The 14,374-nt window shown below is 43.6% G+C and overlaps 1 protein-coding gene across 2 annotated transcripts in view; it reads left to right on the plus strand.

The window, feature by feature from the left end:
* Window positions 1-8,319, plus strand: part of cables1 (Cdk5 and Abl enzyme substrate 1) — a 32,671-nt gene extending 24,352 nt beyond the window's left edge. For both annotated transcript variants that reach the window (XM_012855489.3, XM_012855497.3), the window contains 6 exons: window positions 2,552-2,654; window positions 3,869-4,025; window positions 4,120-4,223; window positions 5,561-5,667; window positions 5,810-6,017; window positions 7,274-8,319. In XM_012855489.3, coding sequence (XP_012710943.2) covers window positions 2,552-2,654; window positions 3,869-4,025; window positions 4,120-4,223; window positions 5,561-5,667; window positions 5,810-6,017; window positions 7,274-7,414 — 820 coding nt within the window. In that variant the 3' untranslated portion in view covers window positions 7,415-8,319. The remainder of the gene's footprint in view (window positions 1-2,551; window positions 2,655-3,868; window positions 4,026-4,119; window positions 4,224-5,560; window positions 5,668-5,809; window positions 6,018-7,273) is intronic.
* The last annotated feature ends 6,055 nt before the right edge of the window (window positions 8,320-14,374 follow it).

Below are 14,374 nucleotides of genomic sequence, written 5' to 3' on the forward strand. Positions count from 1 at the left end.
TTTTTTTGTCTTCCCGGTTAAGCGTTCACCTGTGGTTTTGGGTATAGCTTGGTTAAGGGTCCATAATCCGCAGTTCAATTGGGCTGAGTCCCGATTAGAGTCATGGTCACCTTCTTGTCATTCCCGTTGCTTGCAGTCTGCTCGACCCGTAGTGGTCTCCTCTTCCCTAACTAATTCCGGAGACGTTATTGATCTGTCTCGCGTTCCTGAGGATTACCACGACTTGCAGCAGGTCTTTAGTAAGACTCAGGCTTGTTCTCTGCCCCCACATCGCCCATACGATTGTGCGATTGACCTGTTACCTGGGGCCCCTTTACCGGCGAGTCGACTCTATAACATCTCCAGGTCAGAACGTCAATCGTTGGAGAAGTACATTGGTGAGTCTTTGGCTACGGGGTTAATTCGTCCTTCTTCTTCTCCATTAGGGGCTGGGTTCTTTTTTGTGGGAAAGAAGGACGGAACCCTTCGACCCTGTATTGATTATCGAGGGCTCAACCAGATAACGGTCAAGAATAAATACCCACTTCCTCTATTATCATCAACCCCACCACTGTCCGCTTACGTCTTCCTCCTCACTCTCGTGTTCATCCCACTTTTCACGTATCCCAGATTAAGCCTGTTTTGGACAATGATTCTTACCCTCCTTCCGGACCCCCTCCACCCTCCCAGGACAGTCAGAGTTCTCGCGTCTCCAGGATTGTAGATGTCCGTCGACGTGGAAGGGGTTACCAATACCTCGTGGATTGGGTGGGTCGCAGCTCGGAGGATCGCTCATGGGTATCTGCAGCCACCATCGCCAATGAGGAATTGATCCGAGACTTTTGGTCTACTCAACCCAGCACATCTTCGTCTGGGCCGCCAGGAGGCGGCCGTTGAGGGGGGGGTAGTGTCAGGATTCTCTGTGTTGGCTGCTAACTCTACTCCGCAGGTGTGCCTAGTTGGCCGAGGAGGCGTGGTCCACACCTGCAGCTCGTTGCAGGCGGCTTCCTCTGGCTTCTTAAGCAGAGCACTGGCAGATGGAAGACGCCGGAGCCTTAACCAGTCGTGATTTTGGTGCTTGGATGCACTTACCTGTCTTGACGCCTCGTCCGAAGAAACAGACCAGCAGACCTGTCGGCTCAGATTTTGCTCTGGCGCTCCCCTCATACTTCCTGGAAATTACCCAGCGAGGGCTGAGATCCCCTTTCCCGGGTTCTGTTGGTTCTGTGCTCACTCTGGTCAATCCATCTGTCAACCGCTGCCGATGAGGTCATCTCGGATTCCTCACCAGCTACATCTGCCGCCCTCAGCCACTAGCCACCTATCTCCATCAGAGTAGTCACATAGAGTTCTCCTGACGCTACTTCTTCCCGGTTAGGTCCGCCCTGCCTAATGTCTCTCCAGCCTTGACGTTCTGACCCAGCCGTGTACCAGTAGTCCGTCCATAAACCTGCTTATTTTTCCTTTAATAAAAGAACTTAAAACTGTGTTTTGCCTCCCGTTCGTATCTGCATGTGGGCTCGTCATCTGAAAACCATGACAGAACCAATCAATGCCTGCTTAAAACACACCTTCCTATGACCGCTCCCCATTCATACAGTCTCGAAAAGCAGAAAGCGCGATTAATATTACTTTAGCTTGTTCAAAGGAACAGAGCTTCTGAATAAATGACCTTCAAGCAGCACTTTGAATCGTCTTGCTACTGAAAAGTCCCACATAAATATACTTAACTTGCCTTGTCTTGCCTAAAATAAATTTTTTGTGACCTCAAATTTTTCCAAAATCCATCTTGCCTGCATGCAGAGGAAAAGTGTATTTGACTTTTTGCAGCCAGCTGACCAGGATTATTCAGAATACCTTAAAATCCTCTGTATATCTCAACACTAGCCGACCTGTTCCTATTTGCACATAAACAGCCATGTTTTTAATAGTTATCCACAAACTAACTAATTTTCTCTCATCTATTAAAAAATTACTAGAAGGTAAGAAAGTTAATGGGAAAAAAAACTGTATATGCTTTTTAAAATTCAGTTTATAAAAATGCAATTTAGTCACATTAATTACATTAAGTCAAGCAAAAGACCCACATTTGTTCCAGTGGTATCTTGCTGTAAAACAAGTATTTACGTGGGTTTGGTCTAGTACACAATCGTTTTGCGGAAATATTTAGCGTATACAGCATCTGCCCACACGTTGCCCCACTGACACACATTCGGCTCTCTAGCCATCTGTTTTAAGACACTCTCCAACATCAGTGTGGCATTTCAGGCTTGGGCGAGGCAGCAGCTGACAGAGTCTGGCTCAGTTCTCTCCTCCATCCTGCCTCCCAAGGGCACAATTTATTTCAGAGTGGCCTTAGAAGCTCCTGAAAACGGGAGCTGTTAGCAGAAACTAGGCCGGGGGCTGAGCGCAGATCGATACAGAGTCCATGTATGTGCAAAGCAGAACATTAACGTGAAGGGAAAAGTAGATGGAGCAGGGCTAAAGGAAGATGGAAGAAAAAGGTGGAGGTTGGGATGAAGCTGCAGCATAAATTGTTTGGTGAGGGCTCTAAAAGTCTTGTGCTCACTAGGGACTTAAGAGCGGAAGGGCGTCAGCGTCACCCGTCCGGAGGCGTGAGCGCCAAGGAGATGGTGATTGGACTGGAGGGAGTGGAGTTGGGAGCGGATGGAAAGGTGAGAAGCCAACAAAGATCCAAGTTTGTCTTCTTGACCTGATCTGAGAATATCTTACATCCATAAGTATTCATTTATTTATTTATTTACATATTACAACCTAAATGATTTTAGTGGGATTCTGTGTGATGGACCAACACCAGATGGTTCATAACTCTGAGGTGGAAAGAAAAATGATACATGATTTTCAAGTGTAGCCTGCATCTAAATTCTTCCCCTATTAGTCTGACACGCCCTGATAAAATCCACATGACAGGACGACTATTAGCCGTTTACTCCACAAATCTGCCCATCAGAGGAAAGTCATCGATGAAAGACGGAGATGTTGGCAGGAAACATTTGTGGGACAACAACAGACGTGTGGAAGAAGGCGTTCTGGGCCGGCCAGACCTGAATTTAACCTTTTGGGATGCACGCATCGATACAGTTTGTTGGGAAATCTAAAACGGCTCGTCACTGTGAACGCTTTCCCCATAGGGAAACATGGTGGTGGCTGCTTCATGGTGTGGGGATGGTTTTTCTTCTGAAGGATCAGGGAAGCCGCTCAGAACCTGTGAGATGATGAATGAAGGGGTAGAGGTTGCAAAAGCCTTTCAGAAGAACTATGACCCTCCAACCAGAAGCTTTGGATGAGGGGCCTCTGGGTCCAGTCCAGATATAATTGCAGCAGAAGCTGGTTAGACAAAATTAATCAGATTAGAATTTTTTCTTAAGAAGAAAAACATGTATCCTTTTCTCTGGTCTATCACAAACACATAGTAAAATAAACCATTTGTGGTTATAATCTGATGAAAATGTACAAATAGTCCACGTTGTATTGATACTTTTTAAGGATGCTGTATATAGATATTTACAAAGGCATGCTGGTTTAAAGACGCATGTAAATGGGATTGATGCATTTCAGAATCTGTTTTTTTTTTTTTTTTTTCATTTTATCTTGTGTAAAGAAATAAACATGATCAAATTGCTTAGTTTCAATTCTGTCCTTTATTGAAGAGATAACAGACATCCAAAAACCCACTCGGTTGTTTACTGGATAATAAATGTCAAACATATAAGTCCTAAAAAAAATAATTTATTATGTGTGGCATTTCAGGCAAACACATAATATAATTTTCTCTACAAAATTGAAAACAACTTTCTGTGATATAGAAATAGGCTGGGAAAGCTTTTGGGTTATTTTATTACTCAGATCAGCGCTCCTTTGCTTGCAGACCGTTTCCTACACCCAGTTCCTGTACTCCACTAACGTTCTGGGCGGCCGAAGGAACACCATCGACTCCACGTCTTCCTTCTCCCAGTCTCGAAACGCCAGCCACCGCAGCCTGAGTCTGGGCCGGGCCAACAGCAACCAGAGCAGCCTGGACACAGGTGGGCGAGACGCGGCGATGCTTCTGGTTCACACGGCAGAGCTCCCCCGCCTTTTTAAGCTCACGTTTCTGTGTTTTGTTGCCGCTCGCCGCAGGGAACGAGTTTGGAGACTTTCGCGAGTACGACCCCAACCTGCTGGATGACCCGCAGTGGCCCTGTGGAAAACACAAGCGAGTGCTCATCTTTCCTTCTTACATGGTGAGGAGGCAAAAAAAAAAAGAAGCAGTACGTCCGAGTCTGTGCTGCAAGCAGCAGCAGCAACAGCAGCCTCTGCCCGCCGCGCGGCGGGTTGGGAAGGTTGTTTTCATTCCAAACAAATACGAAGGGGCTCGCCTGCGCTTTGACACGTAGTCTCAGAATGCTCTATGCGGCTATTTTCTGACCTTTTGTGCTCGGCCTTCCCACCATAACAGAGGACAAAAACACCGGGAAGAAGATTTGTCTCCAGTTTATCCCCGAAAAAAAAAAAAACATTTAACAGTTTATCAGCTCCTTTTGGATGTTTTCAGACAATTTCTAATCTGCAAGGTCAGCGCAGCGCATTCTCCCACCTTAATGGAACGCTGTAAATAAAAAAAACGTTATCTCCTAACGGAGCGGCTATAAAAAAAAAAAAAAAAAACTGGATCTTCTCAGGTTTTTTGTTGCTGCCCTGCCCCCCCCAACGAAACGAGCGGATGTTTCATTGTGATCGAGGAAATGGGATTGCAGAACTAAACTCCCTTCTCATTCCTTCCTGCTTTCTGTCATTGCTTCGCTGACTTGCAGAATGAACAACAAGGACGGACATAATTAAAATGTTCGTCAAGGCCGCTCTCGCTCCCCCCCGATAGCAAAAGCAAGCATCTGACAACAATGGCTATTGTGTTTACTTACAGGCTCACTGCTTTTCAAAATAATAACTTCTTGGTAGACAACTGAAAGCGACCATGTGGTTCTTAATTGAGGTGCAGATTAAAAAGGAAACAAAACGAAATTTAGATTAAGACAGAATAATCTGTAAAGAAAATGGGTGTTAAAGAATCTCCAGAGCATTTTACAGCAACACAACATTTTTGTTTCTAATTTTTAAAATGTTCTATTTTCCTTTTAACTATATATATATAATGGTATATTTATTTGTGTTTGTCTATGGCATAAACCTGCTGATACTGAAAGGTTTGTGGGGGTAACGTGACTAAAGGCGGAAGAAGGAAAACAAAGATACAAAGGGTGTGAATGCTTTTGCACAGCAACGTGTCTTATCTGCGTCACGTCGACTACTTTGTCACTCTTGTTCCGTGCAGACTGAAGAAATTCAGGAAAAACCTGAAAATGAAACACGTTTCTTATCTGCAAATGTTCAGAAACCGTCGTGACTGTTGATCTTTCCACTGGCTAAAACGTCGGCGCGTCCCAGATTGTCCTGCGAGTGTCCCCGGGTAACCCGGCCAGAGTCTTCGTCGGGCCTTGAAATCCGGCACTCACACGCGAGGATCTGGTTAAGTTACCCTGGAGGATAGTGTGGTGACTCTGACTCTCTCTTCGCCTTTCAGACCACGATCATCGAATATGTCAAGCCCTTCGACCTCAAGAAGGACATGAACGAGACCTTCAAGGAGAAATTCCCCTACGTGCGGCTCACTCTCAGCAAGATCCGGAGGTGAACCAACCAGAAAAGCCAATGACTGAAGTTCTCTTCCGTTTACATTCGCAGTTAAATTGACATGAACGCATGATGTGTTACTTCTAGTCACTTTGCCTATTTTTTTTTTCTTTTTCCCGCCCTCTGTTCTTTTGCACAGCTTGAAAAGGGAGATAAAAAAGCTAGCCCAGGATGAATGCGGGTACGAGGAGCCGACCGTGGCCATGGCTTTCGTCTACTTCGAGAAGCTCGTTCTTCAAGGCAAGCTGAACAAACAGAACCGCAAACTCTGCGCCGGAGCCTGCGTCCTCCTGGCGGCCAAGATCGGCGGTGACCTCAAGAAACACGAGGTCAAGCATCTGATAGATGTAAGTCTCGCCCGTCCACACAGCCAGAACATAGGTTGGTGGTTTCTGATATAGATAACCGTGAAGTCTGCTGAGGAGGCTGTTTTTAGGGCCTTCGGTTGCGACACAAGTTCCTGGCAGTTTCATGGAGCACGGCATGCTCTGGCAGGAGCAAACATGCACGGGCAGATACAGCTGAGGGTGGAGCAAAAAAAAAAAAACGACTACTCACTCTGATTATTCGGTTAAAGAAATCTAAAGGGTTAAATGTAATGATTTTTCTAACATCTGCTCATTGACCTCAAACAGAAAAGTAACAGAGGCGCACAAGATCAAGTTTTGCAGATTGGATGTCAGGACTGGGATCTTGAAGTGTCTCCAGTCCCAGATTACAATCGAGGGTGTCAAACTCGCAGTCCTTCGAGGGGCTGGTTTTACCCAAATGTTGGCTGTGTCTCTGTTTCGACACACCTCACTCATATAATTGGGTCGTTTGCACTCTGGGGATTCAGGTGTAATAGGCCAGAGACACATTTAAAAGTTGCAGAACAAAACCCTGGGGGGGTTAACACCCCTGATATGAACCAACACAAAGTAGTGAATCATTGTTGAGTGGGAAAAAGAAACTATACATAGCCTACAAACATTTGTTTTTTTACAAATGTATTCACAATGCATTTGTTGGGTTTCTAAACTGACAGGACTTTTTGTTATTATTAAGATAGATATGGTAATCCATCCAGGATCTGAATTTTCAATGTTTTTGCATTTTATCTCATTAAAACCTTTATGTTAAAGATCAACATGAACTGGTGCATAGTTCTAAAGTAGAAGAAAATTGGTTATTAACAACATTTTTTTTTACAAATGAAAATATATTTAGAGCTCAGATGCCCCAAAATAAAACCTTAACACGGTTGTCTTCACAATTCCCCTTGTTGATAAGAACCATCTGAAATCTGGTGGGGGCAGCTACATGCTGTGTGCATGCTTCCCGTAACCTGCCTTTACCCTAAACCCCCAAATAAAATCTGCCTTCGGAATCGCCTAATTAGAAAATGTGTGGATTTTAATGTCAGGGGCAATCCACGGGTTCTGTGAATGTCTCCTGTTCAATCCAGCATCTGAAAAAGTAAAGGGTTGGGCGCAACCGCAAACCTCCTATTTAGACTGAGATGCTCAAAGAGAGGCTCAGTGAGGGCAGCAGCCACGGTAACTCTGGAGGAGCTGCAGAGATCCACAGCTTATGCGTCAACTCGTCTCAATTCTCTCTGCAGAAACTGGAGGAGCGATTCCGGGTGAACCGCAGGGAGCTGATAGCGTTCGAGTTTCCCGTCTTGGTGGCGCTGGAGTTCAACCTGCACCTGCCAGAGCACGAGATCATGCCTCACTACAGACGCCTGCTGCAGACCTCTTAGCATCGGTGAACCGTCAGGAGGACAGCAGCTACTGGGCTCTCCTCCTGATAACCCCCCAGGGCTGACAGATCTCATCCGTCTCCTCCACTCCTGAGTTCTGACCACTACAGATGACCCTGCTTTTCCTGTCACTTCGAGACGACTTGCCAAAAAGACTCTTTAATTTAAAACATTTTGTCACATTTACCATCACTACATGGACCTGTTACCAGTTTGTATGCCTCATCTGCTTTTCTCTATCACTTTGTACATTTTCTCTTGTTGATTAAGAGAACATTTTTTACATTATTATTATTTTTTTTTTGTCTCTTCATAAATCTCGTTGTTACCTCGTAAACTGCATTGTAATTTTAAAACAAAGCCTTTTTTTAAAAAAACAAAAAAAAAGCCGATGTTTTTAGCTGGACTGTTATTCCTTGGAAGGGACTCGTCTTTTTGCAAAGTCTTTGTAACAGAAGTGCACTTTTTTTGCACAAGACAAAGACTTTTTTTTTTACCCATCTCGGGAACTAAACCCAGAAGAAGAATAAGCTAAAAAAAAAAAAAAAAAAAAAATCACATAATTTAATTGGACCTTTGATTTGTTTCAGCCTCTCAGAACACTTTTCTAGCGACGCATATCTGCATGGAAACGTATCAGTATTTGTACACGGGCAGAAAAGACGCGGCCTCCTTTTCCGTTTCGGATCGTTTTCTACCACTTAAATGCTTGCTGCGGGCTCCCAGAGGCCAGACATGCTTTTACCAGTGTCGAATTTCCTGTGCTCTATGTTAGAGTGTATTGCTGGCACATTTACGGTGCTTTGTTGCGGGAGCCGTTAACGCGTGCTAAAAACGCCATTAACCAGTGGACAAGGCTGGCGGCGGCGCGCCTGGTCGTCGAGGGAGGTGGGGTGGGGGGGGTTGCGTGTTGGGTTGAGGGCCGAGTCCCCGTGCCTGCAAATGTATCGCCTCTGTTGAAGTGTCCTTGAACAAGACACCGGGGTTTCTGCGGGCACACAAAAAAAGAAAAGAGACATTTGTTTTTAGCCCACTGCTGACCTCTGTGAGGAATCTCTTTAAAACGAGGGCCAGAGAAGTCGGTTCAGACCTTTGCTTTAACTTGAATGTGTTGCTTTGAAATGTGCAATTTCTTTATAAATCAATTTCAGCCGTGTAATAATTGCTTTTTCCGGTCTGCTCCTAATAAGTTTCACACACTACCAGAGTAACGAGTATTGAGAGGTCACTGCATTAAAGGCGTAAAAAAAACAAAAACGAACCCGCTGTCTGGTGCTGCTCTATGGAGGGACGGCGTTCTAAGGTGAGGTGATCATAAAAGCAATTTCCATCAGAGAAGTGGGGATTGTATTGTCTTAAAAGTAAGAGAAACTGCTCCTTTTTTGTCTGCAAGCCCAAAGATTTTGCTGTATGGTGCACTCGGAGTACTCTGTGAGTAAGGACTCGCGGGTGTGCGTGCTTAACCTGTGTATGCTTGTAAATAAAAAAAAATCTTTGCTTGTTCAATCTAAACTACGCTCTCTGTTTTTTTTTTGGCTCCATTGCACTGGGGGGGAAAAACAAAAAAAAAACAAAAAAACAAGGAATTAACTATTAATAGAAATTGTTTTTCCTTTACAGTGCAGGCTCTTTGAACATTTTAATGTTTTGTCAAGTTACAACCACAAGCTTTAATATATTTTATTGGGATATCATGTCATTGACCAAAACAAAAACTTCACAATCATGATGTGCAAGAAATAAATGGTTTTCAATTTTTTTTAATATTGTGTGACTTATTAAAAAAATAATACCACCCCTCTGAGACCCCCTAACTCTAATGCAATTAGTCCCCTAATTATAACACGAGTAAACTTTTTGACACGCTTGTGTGACCCAGAGCTAACACCGCACATCCCCCTAAACACAACTTCCCACATTGAGAAGCATGGTGGTGGCACCGTCATGCTGTAGGGAGGCTTCTCTTTAGGGGAGAGAGAAGCTGCTCATACCGTAGTTGATGGAATGATGGAGGCAGCTAAAGATGGAGCAAAGGGTAACAGAAAACCTGTTGGAGGTTGGGAAAATGTTGGGAGGCTGCGGCAGATGTTCCCCTCCAACCGGACAGAAAGACCCCTTAAATCCCCCCGGAGTCTGGGCTGTTTTCAGTCTGTAGATGTTTAAAGCTGGCTGAGACACTTGCAGCTCTAACCACAATAAAAGGAAGTTGATCAAACATTTGATTCAGGGAAGCTGAACCCACACTACAATTATTATTCTTTTTTTTTTTATTCTTTTACTAAAATAGTTTAAACCTCGTGTATCGCATAATCTGCATGAATCCTGCTCTCACATGTTCTCCCTGTACATGGGGGGGGGGGGTTCTCTAGCTTCCTCCCACTGTCCCAAAATCTGCACATCAGATTAATTGGCAACTTCTAAATGGCTCTTTGATCTACAGTCATATTCAATAAATTACAACATCATGAACAAGTCAATTTGTTTCAGCAACCCAATTAACTAGGGTAAACCCATTATATAGATGAATTACTCAGACTGATGTTTTAAATCCCTTTTTTCTCTTAATGACAATTTGCCTACATATAGTGAAAACACAGCATCTAAGAATAGAATATTACATCAAACGGGTAAAAAAAAAAAATCAACAGAAATGTGGGTTTATTGAAAAGTATATTTAATACTTGCTTAAAGATTATTTTCAAAAGGTACTTCTAATCTGACAAATGAGCCTCATTGGAACCCATATCCTAATTTATTGAATATGACTTTAAATGTGTGTATGTGCTCAGTATCTATGTGTTGCCCTCCATAAGGATAGAACGTGGATTTATGATGTTTTCCCTTTTCGCAGTTATTCATTACTTTATGTCAATCTTTGGCATAACATATTGATGGATGGTAGTTTTACATAAAATGTGGAAGCGTGTCCGGGGGGGTATGGATACTAGTACAAGGTACTGTAGAATACATCTTCTGTCAAGACCAAAATACCCAGGGATGATGAATAAAGAAAAAAAATTATGAGAAACCCTGATGTATGAAGAGAGGATTCAATAATAACTATATGGTGTGTTATTCACAAAATAATCCCAGTAAAAATCACAAGTGGTCAAACCCTTTTCATGTGAAAGTTCTGTAAAGGTAAGAGGAAGAAGTGCAAAATCAGGTATGAACTGTAAGACAATGCAACTTAGTCTGGTTTTCCAAGACTTTTGAAGGTGTCTAACATTAATAATCTTCCACAGTTATAAGGTAGGCTCGCTCAACGTTTAGGAAAAAGATCCAGCAAATGCTCAATCTCATGTGCTTTAATCTTCTCCCTCCAACATCCAGGAGCATCTGCTCACCTAACCTCAGTGACCTTTTAGCAGAGCGCTGAGTTCAAATGTCAGGGAGCTAAGATCCTGCTAATCCATTTAGTCACCCCGTAAAGTAAGATTATAAAATTTAATCTGAGCTGAGCGGGTGGGACAGTGCAGGGGGGAAGCCAAAACAGGTGGGATTCGGCCTCGCTTGCATGTGTCTGACAGGTGAAGAAAAGGACCGCGACCATAAGGAGACACAATGTAACACTGGAGAAATAATTAAAAAAAAAGTATTACCTGCAAATCAAAATGAAAGAAAACCGCATCTGCACAGAAAATGTAATGTAACCACAAAACTAAGCAAATGGGTTGCAAGCAAAGACGAGACGGGTTTACTGGTTGAGTCCAGGGAGCCCGTTAGATCCGCCCACACCCAGAGGCCACAGAGACACACCCTGACCTTTGCTCACGAAAAGCCTTGAGAGGTTAACATGTGAAGGAGTTTATCAAACGTCTCCGCAGGTATAACAGAGATCGCAGATAAAAACTCCACCCGAGCACTGTGTTTGGCCCAAGTTGACGTGGAATCACACAAATGTAACACGACTGGATATTTTTTCTTCTGCCTAGCCGACCAAGTCCAAGCAGCTCCTGGTGAGGCCAGTTTCCACCTCTAAGGTTGCCTCACTTCCGGCTGAACCGGTCAAAAGTCTGTGTGCCAAAATGGGACGTTTTCTTTTCCCAGATCCAAATAGGTTTTTTTTTTAATTCTACCTATTCCACTGTGGCTCTGAGCGAATAGTCGTCCGTGCCATGGGGGTGACATTTGTCTTGTCCTGACAGAAGCTCCATTTATTGTCTAGTTAAAGCTTTGCTCGTATCAGAAGACTGGTGCCAGTTTTGTTTGTAAAAATTTTTTTTTTTTGTAATTGTTATATCCTAAAAAAATTTATAAGCCATAATGCATATTATTGACATTATATGTGATCATTAATGAGGGAAGTAGCTGAGAGGTCTTTAGTTAACGGGAGGAGCAGCAAAGATCAACAGCTCAGGTAGGAGAAAATCTTTTAACTATGCACTGCACAAATATAGTCTATTTGGAAGGACAAAAAGAAAGTTATTGTTGAAAGAATCCCTTGAGAAGTCCCATTAACACAAGTCACTTGGAGACCTCAACAAACATGTGGTAGAAAGTGTTATGGTCGGCTGCAACTAACATCAAGCATTGTGACCCGCATGCAAAACACAATGATTCTTCTGCACGGACAGAGCCGGCGGTCAGATCTGTTTTGGAAGATCAATGGAGCTGCATGCAGGATAATCCTGGAGGAAAACCTGTCAGAAGCTGTGAAATACTTGAGACCGAGGCGGTGGGCTCACCTTCCAGCGGCACAGCGACGCGCAGCCAGTTGTACGCTGGACTGGTTTAGATCAAAGCAAACTCCTGAGTTACAATGGATTTAGACTCAGACTTAGACAACTTTATTTGTCATTTTGTACGAAAATTCGTTCTTTACTCACTCTTTGGCCCAGGCAAAGTCCAGACCCAAACAAAAATCTGTGTCAAGATTTGAGAGTTTCCCTTCACAGAAGCTCCTTGTTCAATCTGACTGAGCATAAGCCATTTTACAAAGGAGAAAAAGGCACAATTTTCACCTTAAGATGTGCAGAGCTGGTGAAGACATACCCCTACAGACCTACTGCTGTAACTAAACTACCTCAAATCCCAATAAAATGCACTGGAGTTTGTGGTTGCAACGTAACACGATGTAAAAAACTAGAACTACATGTTTGCCATATTTTCCTCCTTAAAAACAACCCAAATCAAAGTAACCTGTATTCCCATGATCATCTACACACTTTTGTATGTCATAGCAAAAGAAAACACTGGGATCAGGTTAGAGTTTTAGCAAGAATGTGATAAAAAAAACCCAGAAGAAATAATTGTAATAAAACCCTTTTGTTTTACTTAATGATCTAAAAGCAAATGATATCACATATTTTTTATGCCCAGATCTTCAAAGTTTTTAGGAAAACGTGAGCCGTGCATCAGTCTCACGGGACACGTTTGCTTGGATCTCAGTGGAAACGGTCCCACCTGTGGCTCTGATGCAATCTGAGCGCTGCGTTTCTCACCAGGTGGGAGCAGCCCCTCGGCCTCACACACACGCAACGTAAACAAGGCCCGCAGTCACGCCAGTCCCGTGCTGCCTTCAAAACAAACAGGCCGGGCCCGTGCGTGGGCCAACGCCACGCACGGCTTAGGCCCCCTCTATTGAGAGCCTAATTCCCGCTCGCTGCCTCATAAAGGGGGCTATTGACAGCCCTTCCTGAGTCCAACTCGCACATAAGTGAAGCCTCATTGTGAAAATATGTGTTGCATCGTTGAGAGTCGTCCGTCGCTCTTCGCGTTAAAACAACAACACGCAGCTGAAACGGCGTGTTTGCGCCGTTTCCTTTCATGACACAGTGACTCAGGGTTTTTTTTCTACCCTTTCCAGTTTGTAAACACCGTCGCTGTTACGCTTCAGCTGCTGACGCCTTGTGTTGGTCCCTGGTCGTCGAAAAGCCAGCATTTGCTGGGATTTTTTGGTCAAGATCGTCAAGTTTCTGGTGAAATCCACCGCTTTTTCCATTCCGCAACAACCAAATTGTTTTTCTGAAGCTGGGCTGAGGTCAGCAGGCGGGGTAAAGCACTGCAGGTGGACCTGAAAATCTGATCCTTTCTCAAGGCGGGCTACCTAATCCCTTTTGTTCCAACCCGAGGTTCAACTGAGCCCAGCGTAACCGAAAACCCACTGACGCAAAGCAGACATCAAACACTTCTAATGCTTATTTAATGATGGGTCTTGGGATAAAATATGCAAAAATACGGCCACCGTAGATGTGTGCCTGGAGCTTATCACTAGCTTTACAACTAGATGTGAATGGGAACTTCACATTTCCAGAATGCAACAGGTCAAAATATAGTGAGTCCTTCCAGCTGCTCTCGTATTCCTTTACAACTTGCACACAGATTTGGCAGAGTCTTCCCATCAGATGCCACCAGTATCTGAACCCAGATCCCATGTTTCAAAAACAGAGACTTATCCTGCAGCACCATCACGAAGGGGCTTACAATAGGTCAAATACAAATAAACCATAAAAACCTCCATCTCCATCAATCTAAAAGGTGTCCTTTTCTCCGCTTACATGTCTTTCCTGCATACTGAGCTCTATCACCCAAACTTATTAGTCAAAATTACTAAAAGGTCCTCTGGACCTCCACCACACACTCTTGGCACTCATCAACAAGCATATTTCTTTCCGTTTGTTTGACAGTTCATGTCCCCAGTATTGTTGATGGTTATTTAAACTGGTAATTTTCCAATAAAAGCGTTTTAAACACAGTCCACAAATACGTTTCCAATTAGATTAAATATTGTTGCTTAAAGGTTGTTAACTTCGAATGGTACTTTTTATCTCATCTGAATGCAGATTTTACTTTATGGAACTAACTTCTGTTATCGCCTGTTGAATCATGAGCCACACAGAGATCTTCCTAGACAGGCTTGCATTCTGAATACCGCTCTAAAAATGTTATTATTTGTTGGCGATGTGTTGAAATTGACAATGTCTACTTAATTAACATCTCCCTGACAACAAGAACACA

Source organism: Fundulus heteroclitus, chromosome 6, assembly GCF_011125445.2.
Source record: "Fundulus heteroclitus isolate FHET01 chromosome 6, MU-UCD_Fhet_4.1, whole genome shotgun sequence".
Taxonomy (NCBI): domain Eukaryota; kingdom Metazoa; phylum Chordata; class Actinopteri; order Cyprinodontiformes; family Fundulidae; genus Fundulus; species Fundulus heteroclitus.